At 40.3% G+C, this 19216-nt stretch overlaps 2 protein-coding genes across 3 annotated transcripts; one reads left to right on the top strand and one right to left on the bottom strand.

Moving 5' to 3' along the window:
- The first annotated feature begins 3193 nt into the window (after positions 1–3193).
- On the top strand, positions 3194–6115 carry LOC113523697 (endonuclease domain-containing 1 protein). 2 transcript variants are annotated; one of them, XM_034311491.2, is made up of 3 exons: positions 3194–3430; positions 4214–4578; positions 5009–6115. In XM_034311491.2, the coding sequence occupies exons 2-3, from the start codon at positions 4273–4275 to the stop codon at positions 5609–5611; spliced, it is 909 nt and encodes a 302-aa protein (XP_034167382.2). In that variant the 5' UTR covers positions 3194–3430; positions 4214–4272; the 3' UTR covers positions 5612–6115. The 2 variants fall into 2 exon arrangements, with proteins under 2 accessions (XP_034167382.2, XP_026765504.3); XM_026909703.3 differs by having other exon boundaries at positions 3196–3430; positions 4210–4578.
- Positions 6116–11867: 5752 nt separating this feature from the next.
- LOC113523687 (uncharacterized) lies at positions 11868–18853 on the bottom strand. Its single transcript, XM_034314565.2, has 6 exons — positions 18669–18853; positions 18357–18414; positions 17973–18138; positions 17323–17454; positions 13858–14246; positions 11868–13444 (listed from the first exon to the last, which is right to left on the bottom strand). The coding sequence occupies exons 1-6, from the start codon at positions 18851–18853 to the stop codon at positions 12542–12544; spliced, it is 1833 nt and encodes a 610-aa protein (XP_034170456.2). The 3' UTR covers positions 11868–12541.
- Between the last annotated feature and the right edge of the window lie 363 nt (positions 18854–19216).

Below are 19216 nucleotides of genomic sequence, written 5' to 3'. Positions count from 1 at the left end.
CCGACAACACGACGGTGGTCTCTTACATCAACCGCCAGGGAGGTCTGCGTTCGCGCCCCCTTTACAGGCTGGCGCTCCAGATCCTCGTGTGGTCCCAAGGGAACCTCCTCTCATTGAGAGCGGCCTACATCCCTGGTCATCTCAATGTGGGAGCAGACACCCTGTCGAGGCAGGGGCCGGTGCCCGGGGAATGGAGACTCCACCCCGAGGTGGTGGAGCTCATATGGCGTATGTTCGGCAGAGCCCAGGTGGATCTGTTTGCGACGCAGGAGACGTCGCACTGTCCCCTTTGGTTCTCTCTGACTCATCCAGCTCCTCTTGGACTGGATGCCACGGTACAGCCGTGGCTGCGTCTGTACTCCTTTCCTCCGGTCGCTCTGCTCCCGGGAGTTCTGGAGAGAGTGCGCCGGGACGGAATTCGTCTACTGTTAGTAGCCCCGTTCTGGCCGGGCCGAGTATGGTTCTCGGACCCGATTTCCCTCCTAGACGGCCCCCCATGGGAGATTCCGATCAGGAGGGATCTCCTCTCACAGGCGGGGGGCCATCTTCACCCCCGCCCGGAGCTGTGGAAGCTGTGGGTGTGGCCTCTGAGGGGGCACAACTCCACGCTTCCGGTCTCTCAACCGAGGTTGTGGAGACCATCCTCCAGTCCAGAGCTCCCTCTACGAGGAAACTGTACACCCTGAAGTGGAAACTTTTCACTTCCTGGTGCGGAGACCGCCGGCTTGACCCTGTTCACTGCCCAGTTGGTACAGTGCTGGAGTTCTTGCAGGCCCGCCTCTCCGCGGGACTGACCCACTCCACCCTGAAGGTGTACGTGGCGGCTATTGCGGCCTGCCACGCCCCTCTCGATGGCCAGTCAGTGGGCAGGCACCCCTGGGTGACACGTTTCCTCCGCGGTGCGCTGAGGATCAGACCTCCAGCTGGATCTCGGGTCCCCTTGTGGGACCTGGCCGTGGTTTTAGAGGCTCTCTGCAAACCCCCCTTCGAGCCCATAGAGGAGATTTCGGACCGTCTTCTGACGTTGAAAACTGCCTTTCTCTTGGCAATTTCCTCTCTTAGGAGAGTGGGGGATCTTCAGGCCCTCTCGGTGGCCCCTTCCTATTTAGACTTTGCGCCTGGTTTGGCCAAAGCATTCTTGTACCCCCGAGCGGGGTATGTACCGAAAGTCCCCTCCTCGGCACCACGGCCGGTCGTGCTGCAGGCTTTCTGTCCTCCTCCCTTCAGGGAGCCCGACCATCGGAAGCTCAATTGTACGTGTCCAGTGCGAGCACTGGACGCGTACGTCCACAGAACTGCCCTGTGGAGAAAGGCGGACCAGTTGCTTGTTTGCTTTGGTCCCCCTAAGAGGGGTTTTCCTGCTTCTAAGCAGACCCTCAGCCGGTGGATTGTAGAATCCATTTCTCTGGCTTTCGAGTCCTCTGGTCTCCCCAGTCCCCTGGGGGTCAAGGCTCACTCCACCCGAGCGGTGGCGGCCTCTAAGGCCTTTCTGGCAGGTGTGTCCTTACAGGACATCTGCAATGCGGCGGGATGGTCCACGCCCCTGACCTTTGCCAGGTTTTATGACCTAGATACCCGAGCCACTCCCGGCTCCTCTGTCCTTGTGCCTTAGGCTTGCCTCCTCCTGGAGGCAGGGACTTGTAAGTCTGGCGGCGTGGGTATACTCGTTCCCATAGCGTTTCGTGACGCAGGTCGAGTTCCTGAAGGGGAACGTCTCCAGGTTACGTATGTAACCATGGTTCCCCGAGGGAACGAGACGCTGCGGCTCGGTGCCACACTTCCGGCGTCCCTGTGGCACTTGCTTCATTTTCCAGTAAGCTCACGCGGGGCTCGCCGCTCGGGCTTTTATGCTTCCGGGTCGCTACGTCACCCCGCCCGTGACGTCTCGCCCATCCATTGGACGGATTAGACACGTGATTCAGAGCGCTGTCACGCGTGGGCGTTCCCATAGCGTTTCGTGACGCAGCGTCTCGTTCCCTCGGGGAACCATGGTTACATACGTAACCTGGAGACGTTCTCTGGGAGAGAACATAATAACTGAAATGAAGAGTGGAAAAATGAACCTCAGGTGAGTGAAGTTCTACTGAATGAAAAAACATTCCAGCATTTACATGTTTGTGCAAAAAAGACTATGAAGAGAGCAAGAAATATACTAATACTGAATATACTAGAGGCCACGTGTTTCCGTTTTAGTATGCTGCTGATGAGGATCAGGCAGATTCCACCTTCACCTTTACTAATGTAGCACCATAATCACAACATAGCAATGGGAAATGGGCAGAAGAAGTAGAGACACAGATGAGGAGAGTGATATTTAGAGACTGCAGTCCAAATCATACAAAACCAGCTTATATAGTAACTGGAGTTGTCCCAGAGGATAAATGGATCCCCATAACAAGAAAAGTTAATTATTGCTATTGTTATTACTGGACTGCTTTCTGTTGCGTCATCAATTTTTATGTGTTAAAGAATGACACATCATATTTTTTATCCACTTATAGGTACATTTAATATTCTGAAATAGCCATGAAACCAGTTATGTGACAGTTACAATATTGTTTTCTGTATTTCTCTAAAATAAATATTTTTTTCTGTAAATTATTCTACAGATCTTTAATAAAACCACTGTTTGCTGTAAAAGTAGACAATTTTTTTTCTTCATTTTTTCACTACACTGCACAGTGACACGTTCTTTATAGAAAGAAGTTTTATGATCATTATTCTGTTTAGTAAAATGTTTTCTCAGTATGGTTGTGTTCTAACTGCAAGTTATAGCCTGACAAAAAAAACAAAAAAAACATCAGCCCACAGTGTAAGTCACACCAGTGGTTTCCTGAAACTTGTTGATGCTTGTTGAAGTCTGGAGGTGTGAAAGACGACATTGTATGCTATTAATAAGTTCAGCAATTGTTCATTTCAGGGCGATATGACTGTTCAGATATTCTGTACACTGGCCAGTTGTCTCTGCTGAACAGGAACATTTCTTTCTCTAAATGTTAATATATAATAATAAAATAATAGAATAATAGAATAAAAGTCAATTATTAAACTTTGCCCTGCGATGGACACGTGTCTCATTCAGGATGTATTTCTGTCTCATGCGCAGTCCTGATAGGATCCATCGTGACCCTGAAAAGGATAAAGCACTTACATGAAACTGAGTAAAATTTTATTTACCTGGGAGGTGAGAGTTTATAGAAAGTGCAAATATTTATCAGGACCAGGATCACAACCTCTACAGAACTTAGATGGAAACCCACCACGTGACAAGTGTACGTGACAGCTGTGGTATAAAAAGGCGAGTATCTGAGACAGGAGAGAGAGAGACCAGCAGGTCCTTCTACAGATAAAGATCTCTCTACAAAGATCTCCTCCTGTGATCACCTCACATCTTCTAGTGAACTTCAACTTCAAGTTTCAGCAGCTTGTGGTGAGAAACTCTCTCTCTCATAGTTCTGTACAGATTGTAAACTTGTGCAGATAATTATTGCACACTTTGACATCACTGTTACATTGTGTGGAGACAAATTTCATATATTTTTATATCATATGACAGTCAAGTTACTGATAAAAATTCAAAAGTTACTGATCTTTTTTTTTCACTTACACATATTATGAATCGGGGTGGAAGGGGAGGGGCATGGTAGCTTAGTGATTAGCAGGCTCGCCTTGCACCTCCATGGTTGGGGGCTTGAATCTCACCTCCCCCTGTGTGTGTGGAGCTTGTATGCTCTCTCTGTGCTTCAGGGGTTTCCCTTGGGTTTCCTCCCCAGTCCAAAGACATGTGTTGTAGGCTGATTGGTATTCCCAAATTGTCTGTAGTGTGTGAATGTGTGTGCAATTGTGCCCTGTGATGGGTTGGCACCCCATCCAAGGTGTCCTCTGCTGTGTGGATGGATGGATGTTTTGAATGTTGTGAGAATTTTCATATTACACTAGAAACAAAAAAATGTAATATAACATGGTGCCCTGCGACCGACTCGTTTCCCATTCAGAGTATATTCCTACCTCCTCAGAGTTCTTAGGATAGACACCGGATCCACTGCCACAGGATAAAGAGTTTATAGAAGATGAATACATGATCTTACTTTTGTGATTTTTAAAATAATGTATAATCTTGTCCAGGAATAACAAATATGCCTTTTATAAGACAGACAGATATGTAGGTCTATCCCTCTTTTTAACTGTATTTTCTACCTGTGTCCTCAGGTAGGTTTCTGCCCTCTATCTCCTCACACACTCCTCACACACACTCCTGCACAGTGTGTCAGGATGAAGCTCCTCGCTCTGGTGCTTCTGCTTTCCGCTTTCTCCTCACCGACTCTGGCGGAGGTTGTGAAGGAATTTGACAAGTCTAAGTGTTCTGAGTTCTTCATCCAAAGCCCAAATAGAAAAATCGCCATCACCCCGACAGTTTTCACAGAGAAAGAGTATAAGCAGATTTGTCAGCGCTGGAACAACAGATACAGATTTGCAACACTCTATGACACTCAGCGGAGGATCCCAGTCTACTCAGCCTACACGTTCTCTGGTGGAGAACACAACGACCGAAATGGAGAGTGGAAAAATGAACCTCAGGTGAGTGAAGTTAACTGAATGAAAAAACATTCCAGCATTTACATGTTTGTGCAGAAAGGAGAAAGATGCTGTGAATATCAATTGATCAGCTGCTGAGTTTGTAAAACTACGCTTATAAAACCACAGCCAATAATGATCCACAATTCATTGACAAACAATTCAGTCTTTTTGAACGAGTAAGAAGAAGTGAACGAATCAGAATCAGTCATGGAGTTATTCTGTTTGTTCATTTTGTTGCTGTTGATGGGCTTCACAATTCAGTGTGTGTTCAGTTCACACGTAAATGTCAATAAAAATCTTTTCTCTTTCAAAGCTAAAACCTTCCTGTGCTGCACATTTTAGAGTTTCCTACTCCCATGAAGGACGTGTTAATGGGTTTTCACTGATTAACAGCTTCTTTCTCTTCCTCCACTCTCTTCCTTCATAACAGCTTGAAAACAGTACGAAAGGTCCAGACATGGAGAAGATCTCCGATGAAGATATGGACGAGTTTTCTTACCAGGCTGTGAACAGAGACTATGAAGAAAGCAAGAGCAATACTAATACTGAATATACTAGAGGTCATGTGTTTCCAAATCAGTATGCTGCTGATCAGGATCAGGCAGATTCCACCTTCACGTTTACTAATGTAGCACCACAAACACAACATAGCAATGGGAAATGGGCAGAAGAAGTAGAGACACCAATGAGGAGAGAGATACAGACCAAGTGCAGGCCAAATCGATCAAAACCAGCTAATATAGTGACTGGAGTTGTTCCAGGTTATAACTGGATCCCCATAACAAGAAAAGGAAAAAATAAGGAAAAAATAAGAATTGAACAAGGTGTTAACATTCCCAGTTATTACTGGACTGCTTTCTGTTGCTTCAACAATAATAATGTAAGAATTTCAAAGGCCTACCTCGCTCTGCAAAACGAACCAAATAACAAGACTTATGAATTAACTGTGATGAGTGTTAATAGGTTGAATGCACACCTCACCAGATTGTATAAACAAGATTTCAGCGTTTTTGGCCAGTTGTGTTTGACTTAATACCGTCAGAGTTCATTCCCTCTACTTCTCTGGTTAAACCTAAAACTGTTCCTCCGCTTACTTCTTCAAAAAGCAAAAACGCTGAGCATTTTTAATCAAGCAGTGATGCCTTAATGTGCTTTATTTCACTTGCAGAAACACTTTTATTATGCTTTTGGGATCAGATGTTTCTTTAATGAGAAGCAACTTTAAAACAATGACCAAATAGGAGGTGTAAGGAATAAAACACTGTGTGTGGTGCTGTTGTAGGAAAATAATCAGTGACAGAATGGTGTGATGAAGTGGAGTTACTGTTATACTCTGATGCTGACTTTCCTATAACAGCACGTCTCAAACTGTTTCATTTCTCTTACAACCATCAATTTGCTAATGACATTTTTATGTGTTAAAGAATGACACTTCATACTTTTTATCCACTTATAGATACATTTAATATTCTGAAATAGCCATGAAACCAGTTATGTGACAGTCACCATATTGTTTTCTGTATGTTTCTAAATTAAAAAAAAAAATGAGATCCTGCCTCATTTTTTTCATCACACTGCACAGTGACACTTTCTGTATAGAAATAAGTTTTATGAACATTATTCTGTTTAGTAAAATGTTTTTTTCAGTATGCTGTGTGTTCTAACTGCAAGTTATAGCCTGACAAAAAAAACAAACAAACAAATGAACAAACAGAAAAACCTCTGTGTAAGTCACACCAGTGGCTTCCTGAAACTTGTTGAAGGTCATATGATGCATATTGAGGTCTGGAGGTGTGAAAGTCAACATTGCAAGTTATTAGTAAGTTCAGCAATTGTTCATTTCAGGGTTTTCTTCAGGAAAGGTTCTGGATCCATCGCGACCCTGACCAGGATAAAGCACTTACATGAAAGTGAGTGAATGAAAAAACTTCACCAAAAAAAAAGCTGTGAACTGTTGGCTAAAGAAGTTCGAGATTCAAGGGGTATCAGTATGAGCAGATCTGTCAACTCTGGAACAACAGATACAGATTGCAACACTGTATGACACTCAGAGGAGGCTCCAAGTCTACTCAGCTCCCTCTGGTGGAGAACATGCTGGCTGAGAAAATGAGTGGAAGAATGAACCTCAAGTGGATCAAGTCCTACTGAATCAGTTCTGTAACAATAATGCTCATTACTGAAGAAATGACATAGCTAAAGTGCTGCCTAATTGAGAAGTAGATGTCTTTTCTTTCACCTTGTGTAGATGTGGGGTGGACATTTAAAAAACATGCCTAATGGCCATAATTTTGTACATAGCTCAGTTCAATTCAACTCAATTTTATTTGTATAGCGCTTTTAACACTGGACACTGTCACAAAGCAGCTTTACAGAAATAAATTGATTCAAATTAATTTAAACCAAAATAAAATGTAAATATGTGAATTTATCCCTAATGTGCAAGCCAGCGGCGATGGTGGTGAGAAAAAACTCCCTAAGACGATAAGAGGAAGAAACCTTGAGAGGAACCAGACTCAGAAGGGGACTCATCCTCATCTGGTGCTAACGGATAGCGCACTTATAAATAAATCCCTTCTATAACTGTGTACAATATGGACAAATAGTGCAATTGTATAACCAGTAACCAGTATCATCACAGTTTTCACAAGAAGTCCAGTTTTTTAAACCTATCCACCGTCCACAGATGGAGTCCTGAGTACGAAGCTGCTCGTGGCAACCGCAGCCCCAAAGCCACCACAGTACAACTCCGCATATGAGATCTCCAAGCCATCACCACCATAGCTATACCTTTGCAGTATATCTATGGCTTTGTGCACAGGGGCAGACAGACAGACAGTGAGTGACAGACAGACAGACAGTGAGAGACAGAGAGACAGACAGACAGACAGACAATGAGTGACAGACAGACAGACAGACAGTGAGAAAGACAGACACAGGCAGAGATATTACAGGTTTATTACACTGTACGATCTTCTGCACGATTTTGTTGACAAAAATCGCAGAATTTTTGAGTCGTGAGCTGGAAGGCGTAACACAGCGGCTGAGAACAAAGTTCTGTCAGTGTGAGAAATTTCTCATATGACGCTCGTCTAAAATCCACCAACAGGAGGACGGCAAACTTAAGGGACAGCTACGACTGTAACAGTGATGGAGAAGTAAATAAAATAAATATCTGTAGTTCCTCAAACTCATTTTCAAGAATGTACGTGTTTACAGGAAAGACGGACGACAGAAGCAGAACGTAGTCCTTCTCTCTAATCGTAGGTCTATCGTTAGATGATCTTCCTTGTATAACCTGACATGGAGAACACACATGCTCTCACACTTACAGAATTCAGATCAAACTTTATTGCGATCTTCTCAGCAAGTAATAATCTTAAAATATCGCTGAAATTGCACGGTATAAAATCGGCTTAACGTGCTTCACTGGCTTGAACGTGCATCTTATTGCTTACAAGGACCATATCCAACGATATAAATCTGCTTTAAATACTGCACGCTCCACTTACTATTCTGCCCTCATTACCAATGCATCCCCCCGTCCTAAAACATTGTTTTCTGTAGTCAATAAACTCACCAACCCTCCTACACCTGTCATGAATAACTCAGTAGACCTTTGTGAGTCATTCTTGCCCTTCTTCCAAAATAAAATCAATAGCATCTATAATCTCTTTCCAACAATGAACTCCCCTATCCACTCACATGACTTCCCTTTTGATTTTGCACCTGGTACTTTTACTGATTTTAACCCACCAACCACTTATATCTCTGAGCTACTCAAAAAATCTAATCCATTTTTCTGTCATCTTGATCCTGCTCCTACTGCTCTACTCAGAAACACCTGTTATTTCGCGGCCTATTTCACTTCTCATTTCTCACCTTCTCAGCACTGGTATTGTTCCTCTTGACTTAAAAACTGCAGCTGTCACACCAGTGTTAAAGAAACCCGGCCTTGACCCCTCTGATATGGCCAATTACAGACCAATTTCAAATCTTCTGCTTCTCTCAAAGTTACTTGAAAAAGTTGTTGCTGCTCAACTTCAGTCTTATCTGTCATCTCATAACCTCTATGAATGTTTCCAGTCCGGTTTTCGCACTCTTCACAGCACTGAGACAGCTTTTCTTAAGGTTGTCAATGACCTTCTTATGGCCACTGACTCTAGCTCCATTAGCAATTTAATTCTCTTAGATCTTTCCTCTGCTTTCGACACTATCTCTCACAGTATTCTAATCTCACGACTTTCTGCTCTTGGTATTTCTGGAACTGCCCTATCTTGGTTCACTTCTTACCTGTCAGACCGCCAGCATTACATCTCTGTCCACCAGGCTAAGTCCTCTACTGCTCCTGTCTCTCACGGTGTTCCTCAGGGTTCTGTTCTTGGGCCTTTACTCTTCATCATCTATATGCTCCCTTTAGGTAACATTATTCGTCATCACGGCTTTAACTTCCATTGCTATGCAGACGACACCCAGCTCTATATCAGTTCTCAACACAACTCTCCTTTTCCCACCAACTCCATAACAGCGTGTATTAATGATATAAATGCTTGGATGACCAGTAACTTTCTCAAACTCAACACTGATAAAACAGATCTACTACTTGTCGGCTCACCAAAAAATGTTGCTCCTTTCTGTGCTGATAATGTCAACATTGCTGGGATTTTGGTTCGACCTTCTACCACCGTTAAAAACCTGGGTATAATCTTTGACTCCTCTCTCTCCTTCCTACCTCACATTTCTTCACTCACCAAATCTGCCTTCTTTCACCTCCGTAATATTGTTCGTTTACGTCCCTTCTTAAATATCACTGACGCTGAGACACTGGTTCATGCCTTCATCACTTCTCGACTCGACAACTGTAATTCTCTTTTCTATGGTCTACCAAACACAACATTAAATAAACTTCAATATATCCAGAACTCTGCAGCTAGGGTTCTCACTTTTTCTAAGAAATACTCTTATATTACTCCCATCCTACACAGACTTCATTGGTTACCCATTCGCTTCCGTATTCAATACAAGATTCTCCTTATCACCTTCAAAGCACTTCATGGTCTCACCCCCCCATACATTTCTGATCTCATTCATACTTACTCCCCAGCTCGCACGTTATGCTCTTCAGACACTGGTCTACTGTTAATTCCATGCCACAGGTTAGCATCATTTGGTGGACGAGCATTTTGTATCTCTGCCCCCACACTCTGGAATTCTCTTCCCAAAAACATACGTGATCTTTCTTCATTACAGGATTTCAAAACCCACCTTAAAACACATCTTTTTCTTCTTGTTTTTCTGATCTCTGATTGTATGATCTGACTCATGCCTTGGATTGCCTGTTTATTTCCTTTGCTCTTTGTCTGCTGTCATATTCTCTATTTTCATATTGTAAAGCGACCTTGAGTTTGCAGAAAGGCGCTATATAAAATAAACTTATTATTATTATTTATTATTAGCCCATGTGTCACGTCCGAATCAGAGCTAAATCAATACTTTCAGTTTCTTTGTTATTTATTTTTTTAAACTTTGGCCTCAGTCTGCACAAAAAAAAAATAATAAACCAAAAAAACAAAAATAACTAAAAACTTCCTCGTAAATCTCATTGGTCAGGGATAAGAAAAGCAGAATTGAGGTAAATATTGTCACTTATTAGCAAAATGTTAGCATCGCTGTCTGTAATGTTGACTAGCTAAAGGATTTTTTTTCTATTTGTTTTTTTTTTTTCTAAAATGGAAGTTGTCTTGCTTTGAAAAAAAAAGATTTTAAAATTTCACTAGCTTCAATTTAATAAAAATAATTTCTATTTAAAAAAAATATTCATTTATTTATTTGTTTGTTTGTTTTCACTACTGTTTTGTACTTTTATAAGTGTGTAGGAAAAATTTACTTCAGGCACTCAGAGATTTGTCCTCTAACGAATCCCCAAGCACGGCATTTTATTATTTCCAGATTTTATTACAAATCAAAGCAAACAAAACGTTCATTAAACCACTAAAATGTTGAGGAGGAACACGGGGCCCAGTTTTCCAGACTGCACTGTAAACAAAACCACCAGCCCTGAATCATGTGCCCTAATTCCATCCCACAGTAAAACATGTGACCTATTTTCTACAGTGTGTCATATACCCAGTCCCCTTTATCACCTAATAAGTCACTTTCGCTCCCTCGGTGTTGGATTGAGACGCAGCCGGCTGCATTTCATCCCTCCCTCTGTACGCATGTTTTACATTGCTGTGGTGAGGTCAGTATTTTTCCAGCCTCTTGTGTGCTTTACATTAAGAGCAGATACAAAACCTACACCGCATGAAGAACAGGAAGAAACAGATCTAAAACTAAAAGGGATAGCTCTGATAACAGATACACCTGATTAACTACCTGAAGTGCTACAGTTATTATTATCCAGTGAGACTGAACTGTAAACTGAAATCTATCCCTAATAATTTGCACAGAGAAATCAAATTTCTGACTTCAGTCTGATTCACATCTCAGTCAGAACCAGAATCAGGTTTTCATGGCAAAATCAGACAGAAATGAGTGTGAAGGTTACTCTGTAAAGACTCACACTGGCACAGACATAAATCAAACCTGAGATCAAACAAACAAACAAACAAACAAACAAACAAACAAACAAACATCTTACTGAGACACCTAAAAACACATATATAACTATGAATTTTTAAAAACGATTTAATGTAATATGTAATTATAGTTATTAATAATGTATAAACAAATGTATAAACATGCACACATTTGTTAAATAAATTTCAATTATAAAAACATTTCATAGTTTTTAAAAATAATTATATTAAAATGTAAAATATGTAAAAAATATCAATCTCTGTATAGTTTGTATATAAACTAAGTAAATTATATATTTAAGTAGATTTTGTGTCCTAATGAATTTACAGACTTTAACTTTTATTATTATTATTATTATTATTATTATTATTATTATTATTATAGCTGATATGATTATATTTAGTTAACATTATTTATAAAGCACACACACAGTGTTATAAACCTGTAACTCAGCTCCCGCTCTGTCCACAGTAGTGCAATGGCGCCACCTGCTGGACATTCATATAATAACAATAATAATAATAATAATAATAATAATAATAACAATAATAATGATGATAATAATAATAATAATAATAATAATAATAATAATAATAATTATTATTATTATTATTATAATAAGCTGAAAACTCAGCAGACATTTAGCATTAAATCTTCTTGTGTATAGAAAGTGTCACTGTGCAGTGTGATGAAATGATGAGGTGACAAAATCGTCCACTTTCACTGCAAACAGTAAAGTTTTATTGAAGATCTGCAGGATAATTAACAGAGAGATTTAATTATTTAATTGATTTAATTATTTTGAACATAATATTTGCATATTGTTTAAAAGTAGCTTTTATTGCAAAAGTAGCAAATCTAACAATGTTGATTAAAAAGCTTTTTGCATGAGTGTACAGGAAAGTGTTCCAGGAAAAATGAAGGTCAACAAAGTGTCCTTTACGCTGCTTTTACACTTTTGTAACAGGAAAATCGCTGCCTGTTCCTCCTTTTGTGCTGATGGAGAAGATGAAATCCAACATGAACACTGTAACCATAACAACGCTCTTAGAGTGGTAGCTGGTAAAGGCTAACTACCTAGCCTAGCTCGTGCTCCAGAATACATCTATTATTCTCAGTAATCCAGATGAAATAAAGATTAATGTAAATAATGACAAAGATATATTTTCCATCTGACATGTCGTAAACCTCTTCATATTCATAAGCAGCCGTAAATAAACATTTTGATTTGGTATGGATAAAAATGCATCAGAAGATGAGATGTAATAATATAATAGAGTATTTTTATGTTTCTTGTTGCATATGTGTTAATTAGCATTAATTGAATGAAGCTGTTTTTATGTGATTTTTAGATTTAAATAGAGAATTTCCGGTTAGAAAGAAGGCTCTATTTTCTCAACTTTAATCCTGGAAACACACTGAAATCCTGACCATACAACTCAGTGAGCTGTTTATTCAGGTTGTCAATGGTGGTAGTTTGGACATTAAAGTCTGTGGTGGTAGTTTGGACATTAAAGTCAGTGGTGGAAGTTTGGGCATTAAAGTCAGTGATGGAAGGTTGGACATTAAAGTCAGTGGTGGAAGTTTGGACATTAAAGTCAGTGGTGGAAGGTTGGACATTAAAGTCAGTGGTGGAAGGTTGGACATTAAAGTCAGTGGTGGTAGGTTGGACATTAAAGTCAGTGGTGGTAGTTCGGACATTAAAGTCAGTGGTGGTAGTTCGGACATTAAAGTCAGTGGTGGTAGTTTGGACATTAAAGTCAGTGGTGGTAGTTTGGACATTAAAGTCAGTGGTGGTAGTTTGGACATTAAAGTTCTCTTGCTTAGCGATGTAGGCCCTCGATATAAATTTCCCATGATCAGTTTTATTAGTGCAACAGAAAGCGCTCCAAAAATGACTGGGAATGTTAATTCCTTCTTTCTTCTCTCTTTCTTTACCTTTTAGGGGTAACCATTTATTCCCTGGAACGACCCCAGTCACAATGTACACCTGGTGATTTTGGTCTAGCCTGCAATTTCTTTGTATTTCTGTAAGCATCGGTGTCTCCACTTTTTTTTCCCACTCCCAGTTGCTATAGTTTGTTTGTGGTGCTATGTTGGTTAAAGTGAAGGTGGAATCTGCTTGATCCCGATCAGCAGCAAAACTACGTGGAAACACGTGACCTCGAGTATAACTACTGTTTGAATAATCTGAGTTCACAGCCTGGTTAATTATCTTTCTCACAGTTTTCTCATCTCTCGGGGAATCCATCATCTCTTTCTTTTCTTCATATTCTTTGATATTTTCAAGCTGTTATGGAGGAGAAATGAAATTGTAGTGAATTAAACACAAACACATTAAGAAGCTCACTCAACACACTGTTCATGATAAATACAACACAAAACACAAAAATCTCATTTTACGGAAATAAAATCCACACTATTGGTGTAAAATCCAGTGTTTGGACGTCTGAAATTTAAATGACACTTACAGTGCAAAAAGAAAGACTTTTAAATTGGAGAAGAAATGTTTTGTTTGTTTGTTTGTTTGTTTACTGACTTATTTATTACATGAACTGCTTTTTGGTTATTTCGTATTTACTTGCTGCTCTCTGTGTCCACTATGTTTTATTGCAAAACAGTGTCTCCTTCCTGAAAATTATTTAGTTAAATGCTACATATGTTAATAAATCAGTAAGGAAATATTTAAACACACTGACTGACCTGAGGTTCAATTTTCCATACTTTGCTGCGTGTAGTCTTCCCTTTCTGTAAGAACGTGTAGGCCGAGTAAACAGGGATCCTCCTCTTAGTGTCATACACGGTGGCAAATCTGTATTTGTTTTTCCAGCGCTGACAAATCATGCGATACTGATCTTCAGGGAAGATAGTGGGAATGATGATGTCATTTTGATTTTCTGGGTTCCGGATGAAGAATGAAGGACAATGTTCTTTAAAAGAACTCAAAGAATTGACAACCTCTGTCAGGGTCAGCGAGGAGAAAGCAGAGAGCAGGAGCACCAGAGTGAGGAACTTCATCCTGACACACAGTGGAGGAGTGTGTGTGAGGAGTGTGTGAGGAGTGCGTGAGGTGATCGAGAGCAGAATTCTACCTGGAGACAAGAGAACAGAAGAACCACTGAATACATTAAATACAGTTACAAATGAGGAGAGATCTGCTCTGATAGATAGATAGATAGATAGATAGATAGATAGATAGATAAGGCTTGTGACTGTAGCTCAGTGCTAACCCTGTGCAATGGCTGTAAAATCTGTTTTTTTTTTTTAAGTAGCCCAGTGATCATTAGAAATCCACATACAGATTCAGTGCTTCAGTGCCAATATCTATCTATCTATCTATCTATCTATCTATCTATCTATCTATTTATCTATCTATCTATCTATCTATCTATCTATTTATCTATCTATCTATCTATCTATAAGCTAAGGGTTACATAGACTAACTAATTGACCAGTCACTGCTGTGGGAATGTCCACTAGTCGTTTGGTGGAAAAACAATGCGAGACAGCAGAGAAAGAAAGCAGCTCAGTGAACTCTGTAAGTCTAAAAATATGTCACACTTGATAAAGCTGTTTCTACAGTCAACTGCACAAGTCTACACTGGGAAATAATGTGTTTTCTTTTGATTTAAAGGACTGTTAACACTTTGATATGACTTTGCATGAAGTGGAGAGGTGTGTGTGAGACTGAGGAGATAGATCAGCTAGTTTAGAGTCAGATCAGCGGTGCATGGCAGCTCAGAGAGGCTGATCTGGACTCGTTTCAGGACGCTACTGAGGCTGGCGTTGAACATGGTGTTAAAATCTCCCAGACAATTCTGTAGGATTTTATTATCATTCAGATATAAGCAGGTTCTGCACCATTTTATGACCATTTCAAATCCTCACTGGATGCTTAACATAACACAAGTTCAGTAAAATAATGCACATATTTCTTTAGTTGCTTGAAGTGTAGCTTATAGTTTAGCGAGTGGTAAGTTGGGAGTATATTAGTTATTAGTTTCTCTTAATTTTTTGTGCAGTGTTTATTTTGACAGATATACAGTATGTACCAGTTGCAAATAAGTTATGACAGAATGTCATTTATTTACTGATCTGTGCACTTGTTCGTTAATGGAAGGTAATGCAGTTGGTGTAATGAGAAAAATGAATAATGAGTATTGAATTTGTCATGCATGCAGACAGCTGGGCTGCAAGCTGCTGCTTCTTACTGTGGTAAAGATAGTTACATATTCAGACATTTGGGTATTTGTGGTCAATAGCACATTAACGAACTATTGGAAGACCACGTGTTTCTAATGAGAGATCAAAAACAGAACCAGCTACACCCATGTCATCAATTCTGGAAACTCTTGAGGCTGCTACTGGGGTAAAGTTAGTTTCACATTCGCATGATCAGCAGCTTTTGCACTCTGGATGTGAAAAGGTTAACATGTAAATTAATGTTATTCTTAACTTATTATTTTTCAACAATAATTGATATTTGTGACCTGACGTTGAGATGAAGTAATTCTCACAGTCCTAGTGTTACATTAGATTTTCACCACATATGTATTTCCTTTCCTGTTAATCATATAATCAGTTATAATTAATTTTCATTTTATCTTTATTTGACCAATAAGCATGAAGTCCGTCGTCTACCTGTAACCAATTATGAAACACTAGCCCTGTGCAGTGAACTGTTTAATTGCATGTAACACCTTGGTCTTTGGAGTTCTTCTCCCTGGCTGTGATGAGAATAAACATATTACTCTGGAGTCAACTGTGTCTCTGTGAGTTTAACTTTCTATTTGTCTTCAGAAGGTAATATTTTCCACCACAACTACACCTTTCACTTTGCCGAATTTTAATTAATTTTTACTTGGAACAAACTTCAATAGCTTCCAATTTTGTTTCTTATTTTAATTGGATCTGAGGAGGATAATGCTGCCTTACTCACAAAATAAAAGTAAAAGTACCAGAGGTTACATTAAGACCATAAGTATATATGTATTGCTCATTGTAAAGGTAAGTCAACAATATGCTGGTAATCAAAATTATTTAATAGAACTATTATTTTAAAAAATCTAATTAAATTGTTTTCGCCACAGGATTTCTGAATAGAGCTTCCACAGATACTCATAACACGACTTTAGTACTTTCATATATACTGGGACGGCCAAATCCTCGGAAAATGACCTTTTATTTCTGTCACATATTAAACTTATTTCAATATAAAATTATTTTACTGCAGATTTATTAGACCAGGGCTGTTCTCTGACTACGCCTGCAAATTAATTTACTGAAGGACATTTAGTCCTGGCTACAGACAAAAAGTGCAAAGTTAACAGTGAGAAGGAGTGATTTCAAAAGAGCTGGAAACAAGAATACTTTCTCTTCAAGAGACAGAGCAAATGTGTGTGCCTCATATGTCAAGAGAATTAAGGGATTTAATATCATGAAACATTATGAAACAAATCATGGGCAATACAAAAATATTCAGATCTAAAAAGCTCTATAATTCCTTCACCCTTCACCTGATGTAAATACTCTTAAATTAAAGCTGAATGTCTGCATTTTGAGCCCATATTAATTTAATTTCAGCTCCAATATACTGTGGTAGATATATTTCTAGACCTGACTGTATGTGGATATATTAGTGACCGGCCCTCTGGCATTTTGATGTTGTCTAATCTGCCCTCCTTTGAAAAAAGCATGGACACTAATGTATTAGAATATTGAAGACGATTTAAAAACTTTCATGCTTTTGTATTGTATTGGTTTACAACAATGACATGGGAAAATCCTCCATGAAGCAAAATCAGTGCGGAATATTCCTGCTTTTTATAAAATGTTCATTCCTACACACAGGATTCTTGAATATTAGTGTAAGATTGTCTGATGGTAGATCATGCCTTAAATAAATAAATGACAAATTCTGAATAATACCAGCACTTCTGCTACGGCCTGGCATCCAGTTAAAATGCATGAGCGATTTTATTTTACATATTTTCTCATCATATCCTGAAATTAATTCCTGCCTAGCTTAAACAAAGCATTTATTCTGAAAATGAAATTGGTAGCCTGTAGACTAGTCCACACAGTGTCACAGTGATAAGAGTGAGCAATAATTATCTGTACAAGTTCACAATCAGTACAGAACTGAGAGAGAGAGAGAGAGTTTCTCACCACACGCTGCTGGAAATTGGTGTTGAAGTTCAGCAGAAGCTGTGAGATGATCGCAGAAGGAGATCTTTGTAGAGAGATCTTTATCTGTAGAAGGACCGGATGGTCTCTCACTCTCCTGTCTCAGATACTCGCCTTTTTATAACACTGCTGTCACGTACACTTGTCACGTGGTGTAGTGGTGGTGAAGAACAAACTTTTTGTTACACATCTACACTGCCTACTCTCTCAGCCCCCCAAGTAAATAAAGCTGCATACATTTTTTTTTGTCTCATTAAAATCAAGAGAGAAAAAAAAGAGGCAGGTGAAAGAACAACAGTTTATACTGTAGCTGCTATAAGGTAAGGAGCTTGTTTCACTGACATTCCACAACATTAAATGTAATTCTAAATGGATAAAATATATGATGTGTCCTTCATTAATAAATTAAAAACTGTAAACAATGGTAATTTGTTCTGGAATAAGACACTTGGGGACGTGCTGTTATGTAATGGCACACAATGTCGCATTTCATTCCTGTAACATTTCCCCTGGGTTGGGTCAGGAATGAGGATTAGATGGGAAAAGGCTCTTTATATTTACTGTTGCTTTTCAGCTTACTCACCTAAAGACACATAAACACAGCTCTGTGCTGGTCGGCTCTGGAGGCTTACCAGTCATCTTCTCCGGCTCCACCCTCCATTCACAAACCAGCACTGGACCACACCCCCACTTCCACATACCCTCACCACCTGACTCAGGCTGGGAAGTCGTCCGGCCTACTGCCAACTCCACTTCTTGGGACAACACGGCCCCCAACCCCCTGTCCAACATGTCCGGCTGCAAAACAAATGGGAAAGAGAGAAGTCAGGAGAATGTAAGCGTGGTCTGCCACAGAGTGCAGCTTTTACCTGAATAAAAGCCTGCTAGCATGGCTCTGTCCAATGGACCAGATCTGGTGCTCCTTTTTAAGTGAGATCAGTCAGCGGGCTGGTGACATCTGAATAATTAGACACCAGCAATAATAGCCAGCCAACCAGCCCCAGAAACTGTCTTACCTCCTTCTTGGTCTTGCATCTTGGGCAGTGCTGCTCTCTTGTCAATTTGGGGACGCACCTGCCCATGGCCCAAGTGGAAGCCCAGATACAGTACTTACACCTGTCCAATTGCACACTTCTTTGGGTTCGCTGTAAGTCCCGCTCATCTCAGTGATCTCAGGACAGACCTCAGATCCAGAATGTGCCGCTGCCAATCATTACTACAGATAATAATATCTTGCTAGGCAGCGGCATAAGCAGTGTGCGGACAGACTGGGCTTCCATAATAGTGGCAGCAAGCAGAACAACCACTGCGATTCAGGCAAGCCCTACGCTTCCATGGCATGCTCAAAAAGTTCAATGAATGCTTCTGGGGGTCGTCCTGCGGCCCCATCTTTGTGATGTGGTGCATGGTGGCAGTGGCCAAGGGGGCCGCTGCTGGAGTACTGGTTGGCTGGACCAGGCTCTGGAGCACCTGCCGGTCGTCTGCTTGGGCTTGGAGCAGGGACTGGAAGCATTGCTCATGCTCCTTATTCAGCTTGAGGAGGGCCTGATTTTGAGTCTGGTGGAGGCTGAATTCTCTTTATTTTTACATTTCCTTTTCAATTTACTCAACTAATGACACACACAAACACACACACGGCTCTGTGCTATTCGGCTCTCCCAGTTTATAAAGAAGCTGAAAACTCACAGTGTGATGAAGTGATGAGGCAACAAAATCTTCCACTTTCACAGCAAACAGTGATGTTTTATTATAGATTGGCAGGTCATTCAACAGAGAAACCAATTTATATTACAGAAATACAGAAAATGATATGGTGACTGTCTGTTTATCTCTAATTCCAACTCAGCACTGTTGAATTCTGGACTGTGATTGGTCA

The sequence above is a fragment of the Pangasianodon hypophthalmus genome, chromosome 2, assembly GCF_027358585.1.
Source record: "Pangasianodon hypophthalmus isolate fPanHyp1 chromosome 2, fPanHyp1.pri, whole genome shotgun sequence".
Taxonomy (NCBI): Eukaryota; Metazoa; Chordata; class Actinopteri; order Siluriformes; family Pangasiidae; genus Pangasianodon; species Pangasianodon hypophthalmus.
The sequence above is the reverse complement of the archived record's forward strand: the minus strand, read 5'-3'. Positions and strand labels throughout refer to the sequence as shown.

What these genes read in the sequence shown, in the direction of transcription:
- LOC113523697 (XM_034311491.2), top strand. Translation starts at nt 4,273, where the DNA reads ATGAAGCTCCTCGCTCTGGTGCTTCTGCTTTCCGCTTTCTCCTCACCG. An exon ending in AGTGGAAAAATGAACCTCAG is followed by an intron (nt 4,579 to 5,008) that starts GTGAGTGAAGTT and finishes CCTTCATAACAG; the next exon opens with CTTGAAAACAGTACGAAAGG.
- LOC113523687 (XM_034314565.2), bottom strand. Translation starts at nt 18,853, where the DNA reads ATGCTTCCAGTCCCTGCTCCAAGCCCAAGCAGACGACCGGCAGGTGCT. An exon ending in TTTGAGCATGCCATGGAAGC is followed by an intron (nt 18,415 to 18,668) that starts GTAGGGCTTGCC and finishes GGCCATGGGCAG; the next exon opens with GTGCGTCCCCAAATTGACAA. An exon ending in GATGCAAGACCAAGAAGGAG is followed by an intron (nt 18,139 to 18,356) that starts GTAAGACAGTTT and finishes TTTGTTTTGCAG; the next exon opens with CCGGACATGTTGGACAGGGG.